This window comes from Hermetia illucens, chromosome 3 (genome assembly GCF_905115235.1).
Source record: "Hermetia illucens chromosome 3, iHerIll2.2.curated.20191125, whole genome shotgun sequence".
Taxonomy (NCBI): Eukaryota; Metazoa; Arthropoda; class Insecta; order Diptera; family Stratiomyidae; genus Hermetia; species Hermetia illucens.
Window position 1 is genome coordinate 28,074,265 of NC_051851.1, and position 23,408 is coordinate 28,097,672.

The 23,408-nt window shown below is 42.8% G+C and overlaps 2 protein-coding genes across 3 annotated transcripts in view; both read left to right on the forward strand.

Moving 5' to 3' along the window:
- The window catches only part of LOC119653184 (la-related protein 1), a 45,318-nt gene extending 31,170 nt beyond the window's left edge, over positions 1-14,148 (forward strand). For both annotated transcript variants that reach the window (XM_038057737.1, XM_038057738.1), the window contains exons 2-6: positions 2,544-2,634; positions 2,687-2,769; positions 2,851-3,563; positions 3,628-5,369; positions 12,384-14,148. In XM_038057737.1, coding sequence (XP_037913665.1) covers positions 2,544-2,634; positions 2,687-2,769; positions 2,851-3,563; positions 3,628-5,369; positions 12,384-13,120 — 3,366 coding nt within the window. In that variant the 3' untranslated portion in view covers positions 13,121-14,148. The remainder of the gene's footprint in view (positions 1-2,543; positions 2,635-2,686; positions 2,770-2,850; positions 3,564-3,627; positions 5,370-12,383) is intronic.
- A 6,007-nt stretch (positions 14,149-20,155) lies between these two features.
- Positions 20,156-23,408, forward strand: part of LOC119652952 (coiled-coil domain-containing protein lobo) — a 138,637-nt gene continuing 135,384 nt past the window's right edge. The window contains exons 1-2 of the mRNA XM_038057345.1: positions 20,156-20,780; positions 20,842-20,970. Of these exons, the coding sequence (XP_037913273.1) occupies positions 20,256-20,780; positions 20,842-20,970 (654 nt within the window). The 5' untranslated portion in view covers positions 20,156-20,255. The remainder of the gene's footprint in view (positions 20,781-20,841; positions 20,971-23,408) is intronic.

Here is a 23,408-nt window from a genome sequence, read left to right on the forward strand (position 1 = left end):
TGTGGTATAAATTGCGGAGAAGCGGAGATTTTGAAGAAATGCTGACATGTAACAGCCGGAGTATGATACATTTCTTTCTCGTTTCCTTACTGAGTCTGTACAGAGTACTCCCCCTCAGAAGGTCATTTTGAATACGAAATGCCTTTTCAAAAATTGCCGTTGTGGGAGGGACCCAGGACACCTATCCTAAAACGAAGAAGTTGTCTATGCTCAGACCAGCCGAAGTCTATACCGAAGGTGTTTCAGTCGATATAATTCATATCTAGAAAATTGAATTAATTTATTTGGAGCCAGCAATTCCCATAGTCGTTTTCGATCACGCTGCTCCACCGTTCAGAGATCTGTTTTCACAACGAAACTGTGGCAAATTTCATGTAGTATGTAATTTTTGTTCTGATGGCTCAATGGTTAGAACCCTAATCTTTGGTACAGAAAATAGCGATTTAAATTTCATGGGCTTCAGAGGGATTTGTATTCTGATTGAATGTCGGATTCTAGTCGAATCAGCTTCGAAGCAAGCGCAATGTTGACCACATGAAGTGCGTGCTACAACACATTTTAAGGTCCAGATCCAATTAGCTTGTTGCGCCAACGATTATTATTAATAATGCCATCGCTCATGTCCTTGTGGAAAGCATCTCGATTTCATGATGAATTTCGGTATTTGTCATTTGATATGTCATGGAGACCGTGCCCTTCGGTCATTATTCGATGTGTCTTCTCGTTCCCCACCTTGGCGTTTAAATCACCGAGCAATATCTGCGGGTCATTCAGAGCCATCCAACAACCACTACTAATTTTTTTCTCACTTTCCCCGATCACGGTTTTGTTTCCACTGAGGATAGTACTAAATACCTTGCCTTAAACTGTCCTTTACCTGGGCTTGGGATCAGCATGATATTTACATAATATGGCGGACAGTGACTTATGACGGTGCATAGTATCCCGGGCTTTAACAGGGCGGTGGTTGTGCAAGTAGAGCACCAGCCCCTCAATCTCGTTGTTCTGTGCTTGAATCTTAGTGGTCATGGATGTTGGTGTTCGTCTTTGTGCTTACCTTGCTGTTGGCATTGAGTGTAATGATAATCAAATCGAGGAGGACAACTATACCAGTAAAAAGAGACTTCATATGTGGATCCCTTAAACTTCACAAAGAAATGAGCAGGCGTCCTACAAAACAGTCTTGTAGGATCAGATTCTGTCGCTAAAACTGTTCTTTCTCGTCATCGGAAGCGTGTTTCATTCTATCTTGTCCGGAGGGTGTAGAAATACTCTATGAAATATGGGTTAACCTGATAGTTTAGGCGTTTCGGTTAATAGTATTTTTGCCTACTATGAATATTGGACATTCCTGGATGCGTCTCACAACTTTGTTGCATAAGAGAACTTCAAAGCCTTCATAATTGAGGCACCAAATCTCCCTCTATCTCCTAATCTATCTATGTACAACCGGCATTAAAATAAATAACATTTAAGTTTGTTTGATTTTTTCCTAGTCAGGAGGCTTTCCTCTGCTTCACCTTTAAGTTTTTTTATTGGTTTATAAGAAAGTCTTATTTATGTCTCACGCAGTCTGGCTAGAGCTAGAGAAAATAGTGCTATACTTATGTGTTATTTACTTTCTTATATTCCAAATAACACAATTCACAACAGAATTACTGAACTGTGGGATATTTTTTCTTGTTGGCAACATGACAAGGAATTATTGTTGTTTGTTGTTAAATTTAGAAAATAAAGTGATTAACCGATGTGCGTGCAAACACCTCCCGAAATTTAAAACAGCGTTTGTTCTCAAAAAAATATATGTTTCGAGACAAAGAGAACGGCACAGGCATTAAAAATATCTAACCGAATGTTATTTTTAGACAAAAGGTAGAATCAGGAGATGAATTAAATTTTTTCGTTGGGTTACGCCACGGGAAGAGTTTTATGCTATATGTGCGTCATTGGTTTGAAGAAATCCTGTGGAATTTCACGAAAGGAGGACTCTGATTCAACTTTGGAAACTCGTAGAATGTTGATCATCCCCTTGAGAGACAATTAGCGTATTTGGGTGTTATGTCACTATAAAAATGCTTCCTAAACAAACGCATTTAAAAAATTTCACTATCAACCTTCTAACGCAGAAAATGTGTCAGTAGCTACTCGGTGTGGTTAGCGTGTTATTTTTATGATCATTTTTGCGTAAATTATTTCTTCAAACGAAACTGTTATGTCATAATTGACTCTCGCAATTCATATCTGTTTGCGCATGGCGATGATAACTACTTTTATTTTCTATAAATTCATATGAATAATTCTCTCGTGTGGATACAGCTGTTTTGTGTTTTTCTTAAAGAATCGTCTCCAACTCCTTTATTTTGAGCAATACTGAGAAAACCAGAAGAAAACGTGTATGTTCTACTTTTATTAATTGAGAAATGTATCTTGGGAGTTTCCAACCGGTCATGGTATATTTATTGGTTTGGGCTCGCTAGAAAATATAAAAACCTTGGAAGTCGATGGTCGATAAATTCTCTATTCTACTTTACTTTTCATTTCAGATTACAAAACAAGCTTCTGGAAGTCCACAGGCGTCTTCGATTCCTCTTGATAAAAGGGTTCTGCAACCGAAGCAACAATCGAAAGCTTCAGGTAAGTACTTGCACTTCTGGACTTTCGAAGCATTTAACACAATATTTTGTAGGACCCAAACGTGATAATGTCCCGCCCGCTGTTGCGCCGACTGTTGTGAAAGTTACGAAAGATAAAAAGAAGATTAACAGCAAGGTAATAGTCGATTCTCCCTTGAACTTACAATTGATCCAGTGCGGACAAAAATACCAAGTTAAATCTCTCCTTTATCCTTAGGCTGGAGACTTCTCCAATGTGGGTGACTGGCCTGTTCTAACTGGGGCGGCTGCCGTGAAGCTTCCCGATAACAAAAAGACCCCTCCGCCTGCTAAACCTGCTACTGCTGGCAGTGATACCACTACCAGTCCTGAGTCTGGTGATAAAACTGCTGATTCAGAATCACCAACGTCAAGTAGTGCGGTTAAATCTAGTCCGGAAGCTGGTACTTCAGCGGCCAATTCAAGTACTGAATCAGCGAAAGCTAAGTCACCGAAAGATGATTCGTCATCCCCGAACGGTCAATCTGCTCAACTTGAAGGGGCAGCCGGCACATCGTCGAATACGAAAAAAATTCCTAAACACAGATGGCGTCCGTTACAGATCGATGTTGCCAAGAATGCTCGTTCGAAACCTTCGGTACGAAACAGGCGAATTTCCGGAAATCGAGGTGATGAGTACGAAGGTGGCTATGGGGGCTCAGCACGAAATCGTCGTTTGAGAACTACGAGTTATCGAGGACGTCCTCGGGGCGGAGGTGTGGGTGGTCGCAATCCAACCGCCCGTTCGTCGCAGTATCGTTCGACACGGTTCAATAATATGAATCATGTGGACTACAAAGCGGACGGACTGGATCCGTCTTTTATTATGATGGGCACTCATTACTATAATGGAATGCCAGGATATATCGAGATGGATGTGGCGGCTGTGAAGGAAGCAATCAAGAAGCAGATGTAAAATTTTACTCGAAAGGTTCGAAAAGTTGTTCATATCTAACTTTCATTATTTCCATTTCAGTGAATATTACTTCAGCGAAGAAAATCTTCGGGGTGATTTCTTCTTGCGGCGTAAAATGGATCCTGAAGGTTTCATTCCAGTCACATTGATTGCATCGTTTCACCGCGTTTTAGCGTTGACTACGGATGTCGCTCTGATACTAACCGCTATTAAAGAGTCTGATAAAATAGAACTAGTCGATGGTTTCAAGGTTCGCACAAAAGTCGAGCCGACAAAATGGCCAATTCAAGACAATGAAATATCGGCCACGGAAGAGCAAATGGCATTGAAAGCGAATTTCGCTGCGGCTCCATTGCCAAGCATTCCTCCCCCGCCTTTACCGAGGCACTTTCAAATTCAGAGTGCCTTAAGTGCAAAAGTTGCTCAAGCAGCTCAGGCAGTAGCCGATGATAAGTCAGGTTCTGGAAAAAGCTCCTCAACTAAGGACAAGAATAATGACAATTCGGAAAAGAAGGATAGCGCTAAGACCGAAAAGGAGGCTTCGGAAACTGCAAAAGCAGATGAAGAAATCAAGACTGTAGAACAGAAACCGACGCCGGTGGGGAAGGACAATAAAAACGATCAATCGGAAGCGCCCGTTTCTCCCGAACTGCCTGAAAATGCAATGTTGATGTCGGAGAATATGACGACTCTGTGGAAAGAAGTGAAACGACGTTCGAAAAATTCCATGGGCAAGGAAACCACCAAAGGTGCTGGTCGCTTTCCAGCAAAACCCCAACCGGTTGAAAAAGAAGAATTAGATTTTCAGTTTGATGAAGAATTGGAAGTTCCGACTAGCGGACGTGTAAATAATTTCACAGAAAACTTTTCGGATGATGAGTCTGATTACGAATTGTCTGATCGTGATGTGAATAAAATTTTGATTGTTACACAAGTCGGTCATCGCGCTCCGAAACATGAAGGCTACGACCGAACTGGTGAATGGACAACTCGCACGAAAATCACTCAAGATCTCGAGCAAGTGATTAATGATGGCCTTACGAACTATGAAGAAGAAATCTGGACCCAGGATTCTCGTACTTTTGCTAACTATAAGACTGTGAACGTTATTTCCCAGGAGGATTTTGAAAAGATTGCACCGAAATCAACGAAGAAAACCCAACAAGAAGTTCCACCTCCACCGCCACCACCATATGAGGAAGATTTGAATGCTTCGAATATTTCGGCCGGTGGACATCGTCGAGCTCGCTTCTATGCAGCTCCTCGATCCGAAATGATTGATCCTCGAACGCCGCGCAAACGTAAGACCCGGCATTCGAGTAATCCACCTGTTGAATTTCACGTTGGTTGGGTTATGGATACCGTTGAACATCGGCCACGCACTTCCAGTATGGGTAGTTCGGCGGGTACAAGTCCTACAGCTTCCAGTTACGGATCATCTGTACCACAGAGTCTTCCAGTTTTTCAACATCCATCACATGCTCTGCTTAAGGAAAATGGCTTTACACAGCAGGCATATCATAAGTATCAGAGTCGATGCTTGAAGGAACGTCGTCGTATGGGCTCGGGACAATCACAAGAAATGAATACGCTTTTCCGTTTCTGGTCATTCTTTTTACGAGAGAATTTCAATAAGACAATGTACAATGATTTTCGACAGTTGGCGCTTGAGGATGCTAAGGCTGGTTTTCGTTATGGTTTGGAATGTTTATTCCGTTTCTATTCGTATGGATTGGAGAAGAAATTCAGACCGCATTTGTATGAAGATTTTCAGACGGAAACAATGGCCGATTATGAGTCTGGTGAGTTTGAATTTTTTTTCTTGTGTAGAATAAGATAATGATATGATTTTATGAAATTGAACAGTAAATAATTAAGAAGTAGTGAATGAGTAATTGCCACTGACGTCAACGGTTATTGGAAGAATATTTTTTTCTTATTTTCAACATTCTGTTCGTCTGTTCAAGGTTGGCCGAATTGCCTCTTCTGAAGCTGAGAATTCTATTGGTATTTGCTTTTATTTGAACCCATATCATTCTTGAGGTCCTCAAAGAATGGTGTAACTGGCCTCCGTAGTCTAGTTCTAGCTAGAACAGCGTTTCTGTGGAATTGCCTTTGAAGTAGGCATGCTAAGACTAGGAGAAGGGCGTTCTCTGCATATCGTCCTTAAGCGGATGTCCAGGACGCACTCTAGAGTCTTCAAAACGAAAGAGGTGAGGCTGATTGGTCGAAAGTCCTTCGCGGACTCATGGCGCACTTTTCGATATGAAAACCACTCGCGCGCGTCTCCAAGAATGTGATACGTATTTCCAAAAAATACAGCTCTAGTATATCTTGACAAGCCACAGGACAAACCTTTCTTGCTTTTTTTGTGTAGCAAGACTGGGATTATACTATCTGGGCCCCATGATTTATATGTGGAGAAGCTATCTCAACTGATTTTATCCTCGACCAGACTTGATAATCCCACATGACTAGGGCTGCGTACCCTCCAAGCACAGTCCTCCTCCCTGACGGGCAAGTGCGTTTAAACTAGCAGCTCAGGGTCTCTCTAAACGATTCCGTCCAGGAGACTTCCGACTTCTTAACAAAGGATGGGCTCCTCCCTTGATCAAAATATTACTGGGTCTCGCAGATTTGCTGACGCTTTAAATGTTTTGACGATAGTCCAATCAAGACCGCCTATTGGCAGTCTTAATGGTAGACTTATAACAGATATTGAGGACCTCCCTGGTCAGCTTCCTGTGGCTGAACAGATCTGGATTCCACCACGGAGACAATGCCTTCTTGTTGTATTTAGCTCTTCCTGCTGAAGATACATGCTCTAGGTCTGTTTTGATCAGTGCCTCTGTACTGTACAATAAATTGTAATATTTGCTTTCGAGGCCTTTGATGATTTGGCTTCCTTTGATCCAGGGCTCCTGCATTAATTCGAGGTCGATGTCTTCCTGTAGGAGGAAGATCAGCGTATCAGCTGAGGCGAAATTCGAGTACTGCAGATTTATCTGTGCTATCCTCAGCATGGTTGGGTGGACAGTTCCCGTCGGATCGTGGATTTTCATCCCCTCAAAAAAGCTCGTTTGCGGCGTCGATTGGATACAGATCGTCCTCCAATTTCCCGGAGCGGAACACTTTCACCTTTGCGTTCCAACGCCTCCAGACATTCTTCATTTACGCGGAGTAGAAAAAGTTGGCTGTTCCTCCTCCTTGATAACTACTCCGTCGTCCATGGGAACCGTGGGGTTTTCAGGGTGCAAGGATTGGACGAGCTTGTTTTTATCCATGCAGATCTTCGGCAACCAGGTGCGACTGACCGGTCTCCTGGGAATTTCGTATCTTATTTATGGATATTGTGATCTTGTTCGTGTTATAATCAATTTGCAAGACGAAGGTGATTTTTCTTTGGCTTTTGATCAATTTTTACCGTCCCATTTTGTGCTATTGACTAGGTATCTGAAACTAGTTTCGAATATTTGGATTACGCTAAAATAGATAACTTCTGGGACATTGAATTCGAAAGTTCAAAATTTAACAATTACGTTATACATAAGGAGTTAGAGATTGTTGGCAGCCAATACTGGAGTTGAAATTTAACTATAATTCCGAAGAACTAATAAATTTGCCGAAATAGGAGCAGAGTTTAGTGTTAGTGTAATTAGAGATGCGGGATGATGAGATCATAGAGCAACTAGTAGTCCGAAGTAAACATAGCAGTGGTTTTCTATCGACTATTAACTTCAACCCTCCTCGTTGGAAAGAGTCATTTTAAACTTCTAGCATCCTCCTTCGTCCTAGGGGCATAATATTTTTCCAATAACATGTCAATAGTATGTATGTGGGTGGGTATGTGGGTATAGCCCTGTAAAATGGAATTCAAATATACTCAAAGTCTTTCCTCCTTCTCGTAAAAGGCGACTAAACGGGGTGTAGAAATCTGTGGGTTGTCAGCCTGCAAATTTCGAAACTTCAAGGTCTCGGATAGGGACGGACATCATGCTTATGTCCTTTAGCTATCGATTGGGTTCTGGAATGTGTTCACGCTCCTCGACAACGATAGCGAGGGTCCTCAGAATGCTCGCTTTCTCCGATTTGAGCGGGAATTTTAACGATATAAGCTGGACATTCTGGGCTTAAGCGAAGTAACGGTAGCAAACGCGAATTCAATGACGGATTGTTATTGAGTTTTGAGTATAATAATTGAAGGGGTGTTTTGCGTGTTCCTTGCCTTTGCAAAGATAATAGCAAACATAATCCAGGGACGCATCAACGAACATCTCAAAAGTTTGGTGGGCAGAGAGCTCCGCTCCGCTCCGGATTCTTCTGCATGGACCACATCAAGCTTTAAATTGCGTGAACATCTGGGTTGTTCTACGCCGGAGGGGCATTCTGGAGAAACTAGCAGCTAATGTCACGTGCTCTTTAGGTGTCTCGAGACGCCCGCATTCCTCATCTATTGTTCTGCGCCAAGTACGCTTGGGGCGCGCCACTCGTTTGTCATCTTTTGAGGGTAGATTCCACTCCATGCCATAGCCAGCGATGGAATTTTCGCCCCTCCTTATTGTGTGATCTATCCACTGCCACTTCCGATAACAGTGCATGCGAGTGCCATGCATGTGCGTTGTCCAAGTTATACAACGCAGACAGGTGTTGATGAAGGCTTGGAGTTTTTCAATAAAAGTGGGATTCAGAACATTAGCATAGAATAATCTCAACTTTATGTTGAAATTTTTCCAGCCCGATAACATCGTTCATTATTGAAATACAGAGCAACATATCCATCCATCTCCAAGAAAAGGTGTTTTTCTGCTGCCATCTAGAGGGTACTGTGATAATCTTAAGGAAAAAATGTAAACAGCATTTTAACGTGTGGACTTAACCACAATCCGCAAACTAGGATTATTAACAAATATCGAAAGCTAGATTTTCAAAGAATTTCGTTGGATAGATTTTGGGCTATGGTAAGAGCAGATTTTCTACATGCAGTTTCGAGAAAAACGCATTTAAAAATTAGAATGCGGTTTTTAACCATAAAATATTAACTGATCATTAATCTGCAGTACCTAGTTCATAAACCTTAGGTTTCTTGAAGAAACACAAGTAACGCCTTGGCTTAAATTCTTATGATTTCTGCGAAGTCATTCGGACCGAGAAATATGCGCTTTATTACGGCGATCGACCTAAACTTGGCATGTGACATTTGACCTGTCTAACACTGTAATCTTCGAACGACTCCGAATATTAAAAAATCACTTTGCTCATATATTCTACAATATATCTAGATACAATTAATGCAAAACAATCGATTTCTCAGATCCGGGATGATCCCTTAAATCTAGAACCATTTTGCCAAGGTCCATAACCCGTGGAAGAAACAGATGTTCTCAGCATAATCTAGGTGTTTGAGGAAAGATGTCATATACTGAATGACAAGATGCAATCCTCGTGAGCTTTGCTTTGGACCTCAAAATCCTGCAAGACCTTTGTGCAGCACGTGACATGTTCCGCTATCATATGCTGCTTACTATTACACTTCCCTGTTCACTCTATCGAAAGCTTTTTCGAAATCGATAGAAAGTATGTGTAGCGAAGATCTAAAGTCCGCACACTGTTTCAAAATTATCCGTAGGGAAGATTGTCACACTCAAGATGGGTGTGTGTGTGTGTGTGTGTGTATGGTGGGAGAAGCTACAGCTTCTGAGCACTCAGGCCATGTTGGCCCATTATACTCGCCACCCCCGTCTAACGGAATATTCCGGATTCGTTAACGTATCGCGGGATTTCCGTTAGTGGATGTGGTGCTACCCGTCGCAATTGGAGCACATCGGCACCAAAGATCTGATGCCTGGTGCGTCCATAGGTGGGGCATTCACATAGGAAGTGCTCCGTGGATTCCGCTTCCTCATTACAGGAGGGACAGCTAGTGAATTATGGCCTGTCAGAATGCCTACAATCTACCTTCAAGTCCTCCTGCTTTTCGACAGGATAAACTTTGCGGTACGTATGTTCGGTTCTGGTAGGAAAAGTTTGGTGTGTCGAGCAACATTTAGGCTCTGCCACCTGCCATTATGGGCAGCTTGTTCCCAGTTTTTGAAAACAGACTTAGCCAATACTACTGATACTCCAATTGCTGGTTCCGGTCCCGGCATAGTGGAGATTGATCCCTCTTTCGCTAAAGCACCCGAGATATCATTTCCCTCTACGCCACAGTGACCAGGTACCCAGAGTAGTTCCATCGTATTGAATCTAGAGATAGAGTTCAAACGGTTTCTGCATTCCTGAACGATTTTCGAGGTGATCAAAGGACTGTTCAATGCCCTCAATGCACTTGGCTGCCCTTCAACAGCTCCTCAATCACCCAGTTTGCCGCCCTTAGGATCGCATAAACTTCGGCTTGAAAAACCGTTGCATATTTTCCCAAAGAAAAGCCCACTTCTCGTTTTTATTCGAAAGGTAGACTCCGGCTCCAGAACCCTCTTCTGTTTTTAAGCCATCGGTGTAGAAGACTTCCGTATATCCCGCCACGCATTCCTCTGGGTCTTCCCAGTCCTCTCTACGCTTCAGGGTAACTTCATATCTTCTACCAAACAGATGTATGGCGACACGAGAATCGGAAGGCATTGTAAGAACTGGATTCAGTACTCCCAGTAACTCTTCCAATGCTCTGTGCCCCCCACATCCGTTGTTTCCTAATAGATCTAATCGAATTAATCTATGAGCTCAAAATGGGTGCTCTTCTTTGGAATCTTAACGATCATTCCCTTTTTCGACCTCTGGGAAAGGTCTTGGATTCCCACGGTTTTTGTACGACAGAACAAAATGGCGCAACCGATCACGGTGAGCCGACCCCGCTTTTGAATTGGACAAAGGCTAAAGAAAGAGATGAAATGACAGATGTACTCTCGGCTACTGAATTTGTATATCGATTGTTTCAGTTCTAGATTGGTAATTTAGCCATGGCTTCTGCCCAGATTTTTACCGATATGTCAACAATTTCCTCCTGTCTCTAGAGGATATTGTTCTTTTTATGAAAATAATGGCTTTTAAGTGTGTTATGTCCAAGTGCCGAGTCAGATTGATTAATTTCTGGTTCACGTAGTCCACTCCATTATCACTTCCGATAATTTGGTTGCGTTTTCTTCAGATCGTGCTTAGTCAATGTACCGATAGTTTGCTTTCCCGTTAGTTAGTAAATATATTGTATATCAGACTTCTTTGGATAATAATAAATATGGTCAAATTAATGATATGTTTCATATTTGTAATTGCTTGGAATTTTCTCGGCCAAGAATTTTCTAGACGATGACCCTTATTTTCAAGACGTATTACGTGGATGGAAAAAGAAAAAGAAGACGAGGTAGACCCTGCCTAAGATGGAGCGATGGCGTAGGTCAGGACGCCAGACAGCTGTTAGGGATATCGAATTCGTGGACCTCGGCGCAAAACCGGGATGTCTGGAGTTCCTTATTAAGGCAGGCCTAGACCGGATACCGGTTGTTGTGCCGTTGATGATGATGATGATTACGTGGATGACGCTGAAGAGCAGGCATTTGCTTTTAAGAATTTAAGATTATAATGTGATGAAAGATTTTTTTTGAATCGATACAACAATTATCGTCGGAGCCAGGTTGTCAGGTTCCTGAATCGCTTTGTCTCTTATAATAGAATATGCCGCGAGTAGTTCGAAACTGTTCTGGCGTTCTAATGAAAACGTAAACTTTGGAGAAATATAGGGGTCTGTATTAGGTCTCTCTTAAAGTGTTTATTTATTATTGAGTTACTGGTGGAGTACTGTGGCGATTGACTATCAGTCCTAATGACAAAAAATTTGCAGGATTGTTCGTTAGTGCAAACTTTACTCGCGTTTCGGTTTCAAAAACTGCTTTGCAACGTTTGGTTGCCAAATTCGAGGCGATTGGTTCGGTAAACAATCAGTCAACACCCGTATGTCGGGGGAACGACAGATCCAGCGAAAACATCGCTGCTGTCGTGTAGGGAAGAACCTACTGGGGTTTGGAGCGTTTGGTAAAGGACTCCAATTTGGTCGTAAAAATCATCTTTGGTCATGTGGGACGACGCTAACCCCCATCACGATTAGCGGCAGGGGTGGACTTCGGGCGCTCGCTGTTACACTTCTTCGAGAACGACGTTGGTAATCAACGGGGAGCGCTACAGATCGATGATAACTTCTTTTGAGTCAGATTAAACGATGATGACATGATTCGAACAATACTACACTACGTGCTAGATATCGAATGACAGAATTGGCGTTCTGCAAGAACGATCTGGGACTATGGTTTTCCCCCCAAAGGTCTTCGACCAATGCACTCAAAGGTCAAATTGGGTCAGATTTATCCGGCAGAGTTTTTGAAAATTGGACTTCTTGAATTTGTGTTACCGTGTGCACCTGAGGCGGACATTTGAACGAGTCCTTCAAACACACAACTTGTTTTATCTCATTTCAACATTGACCCGTTGGGAACTCCCATAAGTGTTTTATTTTCCTCGGACTGGACTTTTCGATTATTTTATAATAAATGCTTATTGCTTGGAAGAATGGGGTCAATAAGGGCTAAGCAGCAAGAAAATTATAGAGAACATATCAGTCGGACTACAGAAATGTGTGTAGCCCTCATGTTTGCAGCTATTCGATGTTAGGCATTTGGAATTTTCTTTCGTATTTGCTGTTCAAATTCTCTTTTAGATGAATATTTGTTGACGTATTTATATTGCACATTTATATTCTAAATATGGCAGAAGCAACTCAGCCCATTTTAACTATAGACAAATTTAACATTTATATAATTCTTATTTTCTAGGACAACTATATGGTCTCGAAAAATTCTGGGCATTTTTAAAATACTACAAACACTCCGATAAACTCAACGTCGATCCGAAACTAAACGAATATCTCTTGAAATTCAAAACAATCGAAGATTTCCGTGTTGTCGAGCCTGAAATTAATGAAATGCTTCAAGGTGTTGGTACATTGAAATCAGGTGCGGATGCTCGACGTCATCGAAGCATCTCAGAAAGTGAAGGTGTTGCGGGGGCCGGTCGAAATCGGCGAAACACCACAATACCCAATCGTAGCGACTATTTCGGCAATCAGTATCACGGCAATCATGCATCATCCTCATCACTATCATCCTCTAGTCAACAGCAACATCAGCACCAGCAGCAACGTCGACGAACGGGCTCATTTGGAACAGGTCGTGTCCGTAGCGGATCGTTGGGTAACAAACCGCAAATTGTCCACAGACAGCGCAAAAGCTCATCGAACGATACAAATCATTCCGTAAATGCAAATCAGCCGGGAAATTTCCGTAATAAGCCATCGCGACAATCGGCTGGGTCATCGGGATCAACAAACAATGCTCATGTACAGAAGGAAACGACACAATTGAAATCGGAAAAACTAACTAGTTCTAATAACGCTGGCGCGGGCGCTTCTGCAGCTGGCACTGCCTCCAACAATGCTCCTAGTAATACCAAAACTGGCCAACAATCTACCCAGCAGAATTCTAAATTAGATAATCAACCGAAAAAATCATAGTGTGCCAAACATACAATATCAAAGAAGTTGATGAGAAAATTTGGAAAACTTTCGATATTATGAAGGGCCGTTAACCAATCGAAATTTATTGTGGTCTTGTTTGGGTATGAGTCGCCAGAAATATTCTAAAGTGTAACCACTGTTCTACTAGCATTGATCCTTTGATATCCTATTTAAAACACACACGTTAAAATATATATTTAATTCCTACTAAGAAGGATGTACTTTATTACGTTTTGATATGCACCGAATCATACGGGACTTTCCTACCACATTAACTTCGATACTTGTTGTTTCCTTCGCCACATGCGATCTGCATACATTCTTTTTTGTTAACAGAATCCTCCCATTCTTAAGGTACCAGATACAAATATTTCTGTTTTTGTTATAGAATACGGATCCAATGGGGTCGACATTGGATCCCTCGCCGCCCGGTGTTAAAAAGACGCATTTGGAAACAATGCATAATTATTTTTCGTAATATTTTTCAATATTATATTATTCTCTTCATTTACCCCCAATTCAACTTTTTGATTGTGTGAAAGTCAAAGTTTAAATAAAAAAAAAAATACAAAAAAAAAATAAAATGAAATCGACACTCTCCCATGAGAGAGTCATGAAAATTATAAAAAATAATAAACAAAACGGGAAGAAATCCTATGAAAAAATATATGATAATATTAATGCCTAATAATTATATTAAAATGATGTGTAAACGAGTTTTTATGAGCTAATGTTAAGAGGAAAACGAGCATACGAGAGGATTGCAAAAGAACGTTATATTATTTTTTTAGTTTTATAAAAATATGATGAAATGATGAAAATATGGCTTTGTAAATTTATATACAATAATATGATTGATAATGGTATGATGATAGTTATATACATAGATATCCTTGTTCTTACTTTTTCGAGTTTATACTATTTTTGTGCGCGATAATCTTTTTTTCTCTAATTTTAGGCTTACCTGTGTACATAATTCTTTTTTTTTTTTCTTTTCCAATTGATAATATAATAAAATCGACTTAAGGAAATTGGCGACTTTCAATTGTTAGCTTCTGTTAAGATAGTAATATGATTATTTGTCTTGCTCAAAGGGTAGCAGCCGCAGTCAGAGAACTGCTGTTGAGATTCGTCTCTAGTCTTTATTCGATTCTATCTGCACTTAGTTGGGCACTGCATGATACCACCTGCGGGAGACAGGCAAAAGCGTGGCATGCCCTAGCTGATTTGGTTGCCTCACCGGTTTCTTCATTGTGGCAGCTGTCGCTATGGCGCTCCAGGAGGGCCTTCCCCATTTCGTTGGAAGCGCGAACAGCCAGAGAGTAGGTAGGTAGGTATCAGTGGCCGTTCCGAGGAGCCCAATTAGCGCTGTGGTGCGCCGCTCTGAGTCCAGCCGGCTCCGATCTTCAGAGCCAGCCAGAAGAGAGAGAGCATTCACGAAGGATAGCAGATCTCCCACCCTGCAGCTAGAACTGTGTGTGAACTTGAGCGTACCGCCCAGACTGTTCAGCGCGTCTTTACACTGCCCCACCAGCCTGGAGGATGTCGATGAGTACAAGGCCTTGATGGCCGCTTGGCATCGGTCAGAATGGTTTTGTTACGCTCGGATCACACTCCAATCATCGACAGACTTTCAGTATCGCCAGTTCTTCCGCTTGGAATACACTGGCAAAACCTGGAGGACCATTCACACAGTGTATTCGAGAAAACCCTCGCCGACTCCACAGACCATCTTTGATCCATCGGTAAAGAATACTGTGTCATCACCTTGTAACATGCCGCCGTTCTTCCACTTTTCCCTGGTTAGAAAGTCCACAGCAAAGTTTCTCGTGAAGTTCAGCTTGTGTGTGGCTGGGGTGGCCGCAAAGCTTCCAAGCAAGAGTTTGACTCACAGTCCTCTTCGCTGGCGGGAAAGTGCGTCTGAATCAGCAGCTCCAAGGTTTCACCAGAAGATTCCATCCAGGAGCCTTCCGACTTTTTAAGAAAGGATGGGCTCTTATGCTGCTTGGATAAAATCTTACTGAGTCTCATGGATTCGCTAGTGCTTTCCATGTTCTGACAATAGTCCAACCAAGACCGCCTCTTGGCGGTCTTGATGATCGATTTGTACTTCTTCAGGCAGTCCTTGTATGGTTGCCAAATTTAATGCCTATAGCAGATATAGAAGATTTCCCTCGTCAGCTTCCTAAGGCTGAAGAGATCTTCATTCCACCGTGGCAGTGTCTTCAGCACGGTGGCAGTGTCTTCTTGCTGTACTTAGTAGGGCACGATACTTTAAAGGCGATATCGAATGCCTTTTCCAGAGCCCCGACGTTTGGCTCCAATTCGTCTGTCGTGTAACTCTTGCCAATTTGCGCCCCGGAGAGTTTGTTCTTAATTACTTGACCAAACTTTCTCCAGTCGATCCTCATGGGGCCTCTGAAGGGTTTGAAGACCTCTGCGGCGAGGATCATACTGTGATCTGAGAAGGGCCAAACATTCTGCAGCTCTCCACTCTAAGGATCTCATTGTCGGTTATTAGGGTGATATCGAGGACCTCTATCCAACCGTTACAGTTTTCTGAGTTAGGGGAATGGAAGGTTGGTGTACTGCCCCTGTTACACAGATAGGTTTGAAGTAATAATAAAATCAAAAAATAACTCATCTCTCTCGTTGATTTCCGAGCTGAGCTTTGCCTTCTTTGTTGCTATGGTGTTCGTCAAATGTTGAAATTCTTCTGGCGGAGCTGATCGGTCAATAGTCATGTAAGCCGAGGAAATATATACGTTCTCTGCCCCCGCCTGCTCCAGTTTCACCACGTCTAGGTCGCTGGAATTCAGGTCCGGACACAGAAAAGCGTGTAAACTCTTCCTCGTGAGAATACATGTTTTAGGTCTATCCTGATCAGCGTCTCCTGTACTGTGCAATAAATTAATTGCTTTGGAGCCCTTTAATGGTTCGGTCGCTTCCGATCCAAGGCTCCTGTTCAAGTGCGATGTAGATGCTTTGCTCTAGGAGGAAGACAAGCAGATTAGCCGAGGCGCACTTCGAGTGCTGTAGATTTATCCGCGTTACCCTTAGCATGATCTGCTTGCATGAGGGGTTTGTCAATCCCCGTCGGACCGTCGATCCTCATCTCCTCTAAAAGCTCGTTGGCCGCGTCGATTGGATCTAGGTCATCGTCCGGTTGCCCGGGAGGCGTAGCGTCAACACTCCATCATATATAACTATCCAAAGTTTGTCGTGTCACACGGGACTTCCAACGTTCGGCGCCCATACACTGCTTTATGCAGATGATATTTTCGTAGCGTCTAATAGCAAAAATGATCTCGAGTAACTTGTCCAAAATTGGAATGTTCGTCTCATGCAACACGGTCTCAAATTAAATCTGAATAAAACTGAATTTTTGACGACCGATCCCCATGAAGCAGGCACACTCACTGTCAGCGGCAGTGACCTACCTGGAACTAAGCGATTTAAATATCTCGGGTTAATGCTTTTAGCCAATGGAGAACTAGGTTATGGAATTGATTCATGCATTAACGCAACCTGGATGAAGAGGCGTTCGACAACTGCTGTTCTTTGTGATTAGCGTATCAACGAACGTCTCAAATTTAAAATTTACCGCAATGTCGTTCTGAGTGCTGATCACCTATAAAAGATAATGCACGATGTCTTGCGGTAATGGAGACGAAGATGTTGCGTTGGACTAGTGGCATGAAACGTTTTGATCACATCCGAAAGGAGGATATCCGCGATCGATATGGAGTTGCACCGATTGTGGAAAAACTGCGAGAGTGGCGTCTTTGATAGTATGGTCACGTAATTCGCGCTAACAGGAATTCACTCGCCAAGATTAGTCTGAACATCAAAGTCGATGGTAAGCGGCTAAAAGGCCGGCGGAAACAATGGTGGCTTGAAACGCTGTATGGGGATTTAAAAGCCTGACGATTGCATCTAGACCAGGCGAATTGGCGAAACCGATCACGACGAGCCGACCGCACTTGTGAATGGGGCAGAGGCTAATGAAGGAATGCTCCACAAGGATCATATTTGGGTCCACTATTATTTTTAGTTTCTCATCAATGGCATTCCCTCTTTCCTCATTTGTTCTTGTTTCTTTTATGCTCTTGACGCTAAGCTCTTTTCCTCTGCAACTTAGGCACTCTGGTTCAGTGGTGCTCTAGTGATGAGTTTGCACTAAAGCACAGTAAATGGCCCCACTCTGTTAAATTCCAGGCGGCTACCCTTATCATACCTGAGGTTCATTCAAGGCCTCGGTGAAAATTTCGATGGTGAGCTTTGTTTCAACAGATACTACCTTCATCATCATCATCATCATCTACGGCGCAACAATCGGTATCTGGTCTAGGCCTTCCTTAATAAGGAACTCCAGATATTCCGGTTTTAGGCCGAGGTCCACCAATTCAATATCCCTAAAAGTTGTCTCGCGGCTTGACCTACGCCATCGTTCCATCTCTCATCGATACGGATTAAGTGACCCGCCCACCGCAACATATTTACTTGGCGGTCATTGTATCGCTCATAGATTTTGTCGTTATATAGGCTACAGAATCGTCCATCCCCCTGTAGAGTGCACCTAGTAAGATACTGCATGCAGCATTGTGATATCTCTATAATTGCTGCACTGCGTGATATCTCCCTTTTTATGTATGGGACAGATAATACCTCATTGCCAATCGTCAAGCATTGATTCGCTGTCCCACACCTTGAGCAAAGTTGATGAACCGTTTGGTGTAATTGGTCGTCTCCATATTTAACCAATCCGGCTGTAATGCCATTGGCTCCTGGCGGCTTATCTTATGATTTTTAAGCCGATGAATTTCACAGACTGTTTCTTCTTCCAGCTCGCCGATGTTCTGGTTGTTCAACAGTTCATCAAAGTACTCAAACCATCGCTCCAATATGCCCATTCTGTCGTAAATCAGATTTCCCTCTTTGTCCCGGCAGGATGAGCATCGAAGTGGGTAAGGTTTCATCCTGCTGACTTGCTGGTAAAATTTGCGCTCCTGGTGCAGTTGCTCCCTGTACTTTTTGAGTTCACAAACCTGGTGGTTCTCCCAGGCTTTCTTTCTCCGTCTGTGAAGTCGCTTCTCCGCTTGTCGAAGTTCGTGATAAGTCTCCACGCGTGCCCGCGTTCTTTGAGAATGCAATATTACTCAGTATGCCGCATTCTTCCGTTCTAGCTTACATTCATCGTCGAACCAGCCGTTTCGACTCTTTTTGCGGCCCGGGCCAAGTATGTTTGTGATAACGTTCTTCAGGTGATTGTGAAGATCATTTGTTGATGCTTCATCCCCAGGATCTCTGTTGACTGTGGTTATTGCGACATCTATTCCCCCGTGTGGAGAGATAGAGATCCGAGTTTATATTGACCCCCTTATGTGTTCTTACGTTCATCAAGACTAAGAGGTGGCATTGGCAGTGGCAAGGCTAAGAGGAGGATCAACACGTGGTCAATTTGGTTGAAGGTAGTCCCGATTGGAGGCCCACGTTTGTTTTTGGGCTGCTTTCCGCACAAACCAGGTACTTCCAACAACCATTTCGTGTGACAATGCTAATTGAATAATCCGCAGTTCGTTATCATTTGTATTTTGATGGAAGCTATGAGAGCCAACGTATCGCCTGAATACGGACTCCGTGCCTATTTGGCTGTTAAAATCCTTAAGTATGATTTTGATGTTATACTTGGGACAGGCTTCGAGGGTTGGTTCTACTGCTTCGTAGAAGGTATCATTCTCTGACTTTGTAGTCTCCTCTGTAGGGTGAATGAGGCTTACATTTCTAAAGTTGTTTCGCAAGCGGAGAACGCATAGCCGTTCACTTATATTTTCAAAGCTGATGACAGCAGGTCTCATTTTTTGGTTGACTAAGAAACCTATTCCGAGCACATGGTTTACTGGACGGTCACTATAATTTATGGTGTAGTGGCTCTCCTCCAGGAAACCGGTCCCTGTTCAACGCATCTTCTGCTACGCTGAAGGTGGAAATAGAATTTGGTAGTAGAGCTGTTGGTGTCATTTCAGCAGGCGTTTCCCAGGTTTAATGCTCCATCGTGGGTACCAATCCACGTTTCGCCCTGGGACATATACTATCTTGATGGCAGCAATTATGCTTCCTACATGGTTGGCTTCATATTTCGTGTCTTCTCTGACTTCGAATTCTTTAAGAAGAACTTGCCCCGCCAGCTCCCAGGGTAGAGGTGAGACAGCGTCTGATGAGTTGCCTCTGTCCAGCCCTAGTAAGGAACTGTAAGCCGTCTTCGTATTAAAAGTTTTGGAAGATCTTCCGTTGCTTTGTGCAAATTTTTCCGCTTTGCCGATTTCCATATTGTATGCCATTTTGCATCTCTTTTTCCCCTGTAAATGAGTGGTTACGGATTTGGCTCCTTTTTTCAAATTCGTAATGTTCATGATAGAAACTATGGAAACTAGGTAAGAGCGCCTATGGTCTCTGTGACTAATGGTTGGCACTATTTCCATAAGCTATTGGAAGGTAGAAATAATTCAAATCAGGATTGATTTTGATGTTATTAGGCTATCACTTCAAAAGATGACAGTTTTTTCGAACAACCATCCAATGAGGTTTATAATGACGGAGTTGACAGGAAAGGACTTTTTTTAGTTGCTATGTCAACATCAATGTATCCAAGGAGAGTCCAATTATTTGTTATGCTGCATTTCCTCCAAGGTATCTATTTTACTGTGAGTTTCATATAGATAAACTGTTTCACAACGAAAAGAAGTTACTAGTAGATAGAGTTTCTCCGATAACTCCCTTAAGAATTATCTAAATCTTTGTCTCTTTTGAAAGTTAACTAGTATCTTATCTTCAACTGTTATTATAGTGAAAATAGTAATCTAACCGGTTACTGTCAGATATTGAACGCGGGTGTTTTTTAAACTTGACGAAAGTCGGAGCTCTGTCCTTAGATGGTTATAAAAAACAAAGTCGTTTCCATTGCTAGGCAGTTGCTATGCTTAGAAATTATTTCCAAGTAAATATCTAAATCACCCATAGCAACCTTGACACATAAATGTCCCCGCCGTATTCATTGATATATGAAACCTACTGACATATCTCCTCATATTGACAATATTGAATAATCAAGCAAACTCATAACAACTCCAGAATGACCACTTTAAAGCCGCCAACTGAAGAAATGATTTCTCCTGTTATGTCTCACATGATGGTAAAAGATGAAGGATCTCAAACTCGTTTGCCGAAGATTTCAATTCAGGAAATTTCTCGGCTCTCAAGTGCAACTAGATTCGAAGACGAAAAACATGAGTCCATCGAAAACTTCGAACCTGAGGAAGTGGTTTCTAAAGTGACAACTCTATTCAGCGGGGAGGATGTTCACAGTGTTCGTAGTAGTGATGAAGCGGAAATGGCCCAGCAATGTCTTTCCTCTGTCGAGTGGATTTTCGATACAAGCACTACAGATGTTGGCGCAATTGATCTGGCTTTTCCGGAAAATTTGGATCCTAAGTTCAAAGAAGTCGAATGCCTTCCGTTGAGCTATTTTACTTTGAATGCTAAGGAACGACTGTTATTGGCTTTTGCGGAGAACTTTCGAAGACAGTTTGTGGTGAGCCCGGAGTATGCAGGCAGACGACCATTGGTTTTGGCACCGAAGAATGAGTGTGGAGTACAGGTGAGGAGGTAGATCCTTCCAATCATATCTGTTTTTGATCTTTGTTTTTTAATTTTTTCAGAAGTTCGTCTGTACGACGATCAAACCAACGCCATTTCTTATACCGAAGATCATTGGAAGTTGGGAGGAATGTGCTTCATTTGTTGCTGATTTTATAATCTATGAACCCTTGGAGAATCCACTACAGTTGGTAAGTTATTGTTGAAACCTGTGCTTCAAAAGCAGTATTTGGAAGCTTTAAATTTCTGCTCTTTGCTTCGTCAATATGGAAAAAGGAATCATGTTCTGAACATATGCCCAGCTAGTGAATTATGGCCAGTCAGAATGCCCACAATACTTCTGCAGTATGCAGTATGTTTATTTGGTTCTGACAGGAAAAGTTTGGTGTGTTTAGCAGTATTAAGGGTCAGCCATTATAGGAAGCTTGTGTCCATTTTTTGACAGCAGCATTAGTCATTGTTACTGACACCCTAGCTGCGGGTTTGGGCCCGGATAAGGGAGAAAGCGTTCAGGTCTGTAGTACAGATGTTTCTCGTATTACACTTAACGCCCCTTTTGCTCTGCTCGCTAGGATGAGCCAAGCTTACATTGCTACCAACTGTTTGTTTGCGTTCTAAACATCACTTTGCAAGGAAGCTATGTCGCCTACTGTTTGTCTTAACACCGTTCGTAGGTAATTAGTATATTTGAACAAGAAAATTTTAACACCAAACAGTTATTGAATAATCCGTGGTTTTTTGCAATAGTAATTTATTTTTAATTTTTACGAGATAAGTGTGTGTTGTGTTTCTCTATTCGAGGAGCATAATGCAGTTCTCCATTGGCTGATAGCATTGACTCGAGATATTTAAATCGCTCAGTTCTGTCAATGGCAGTAACCTGCCCAGAAGTGAGCGATTTAAATATCCCAGGTCAATGCTATCTGCCAATGGAAAACTGCGTAATGAAATTGCTTCACGAATTAACGCAACCTGGATGAAGAAGCATTTCACAACTGGTGTTGTTTGTGATCGACGTATCAGCGAACGTCTCAAACCTAAAATTTACCGCAATGTCGTCCGTCTACTCAATGAAATGAACGCCGCGTGTGACAGACTCTGTCAGTGAATCGATTTTAATAAAATTTTGTTTTAAACAAAACCTTAAAAAACGCTACAAATCGCAAGCTCTAGCAATCACATTTTGTTTGAGTCGCCCACCTTGTTTCTCGGAAGGCATAGGCAGGCTATGTCGCTGAGCAACTTCTAGTTCCATCACCTCTGAAAACCGCATCCACCTTCGAAGAATTTAAGAAAAACCGCAACAACCGTAAGTCGTCCCCCGAACTTTCTGAACCGCGGGTAACTGGTGCTTCCTGAAGGTGACTGTGCCCGGAATATTTATTTCTGAAATTATGTAACCGCCGAATGAGCGGGCTGATGGATTGGCCAGGCGAGGCTCTGTTCTTGGCAGTCCTTCGGCGAATACAGTCGGTGTTCCGCTGGCGGCTGTCGGGGGCCGAGTCTGCTCACACTACCTAGCAGCCGCGGGCCTAAGATGGCGAATGCTTACAAGCTGTGCCAAGTCAAGGAGAATTTGGGCCGCTTATAACATAGCCCGATCACGAGAGCTCCTGTGCCAGACACGTGCAAATGCATTCAAGATTATGGCGGACTGCACGGGGCACTGGCCCATAAGGACATTACTAACTCTCGTGTTCGGGAATTCCTCCAATGTAGTCTCTCTAAACCAGTGAAGCACAATGTGCAACACCACATTAACACTATTGGTTCTCCTGTCTTCTCGAAGCTGACTATTGCACGGAAAGAATTCGAATAACTTATGCAACAGCGTATCTGCAGACCTTCAGACAGCTGTTGGTCTTCCCCACTCCATATGGTCCCTAAGCTAAACGGCGAATGTCGCCCCCGTGGGGATTATAGACTATTCCTGACCGATATACGATTCCACTCATCCACGACTTTAGGCATCATCTCGCAAACTGCCGCATCTTTTTGACCTTGGATTTAACCAAGGCGTATCACCAAATCCCTGTAGCTCCAGAAGATATTCCAAAGACGGCAATATGCAGATCCTTTGGACTCTTCGAGTTCATGTGAATGACTTTCGGATTGTGCAATGCGGCGCAAGCCTTTCAAAGGTTCATTCACCCGGTCCTGCGAAACCTCGACTTCTGTTTCGTATATTTGGATGATGTTTTGGTCGCTTCTTTCACTGAGTCTGAGCAATTAGCCCACCTTGAGTGCATTTTTCAACATCTCCTTGAGGCCGGGTTAGTCCTAACTGCTTGCCGCGTACTTGAGCATTAAGTAATTTCGCTTCTCCCTAGAAGGCAGGCCATTCACAGTGTTCATGGACCATAAGCGTCTAATGTATGCTTTGAACCAGAAGCCCGACAATGCGTCCTCTCGTCAGCTTCGACACCTGAGTTTTATAAGCCAGTTCACGTCCGACATACGCACGGGTCCGGCAAGGACAACATAGTTGCTGACGCTTTGTCACGTGTCTCCGAGTAAACGTCTCACTCGACTTCTCGGCTGTCGCTAAGGCGCAGGAGGATGACGCAGTACTTCAGAGCCTCAAATCCAACCCCCGAATACAAATTTCGGAGTTGCCCGTCTTCGGTGC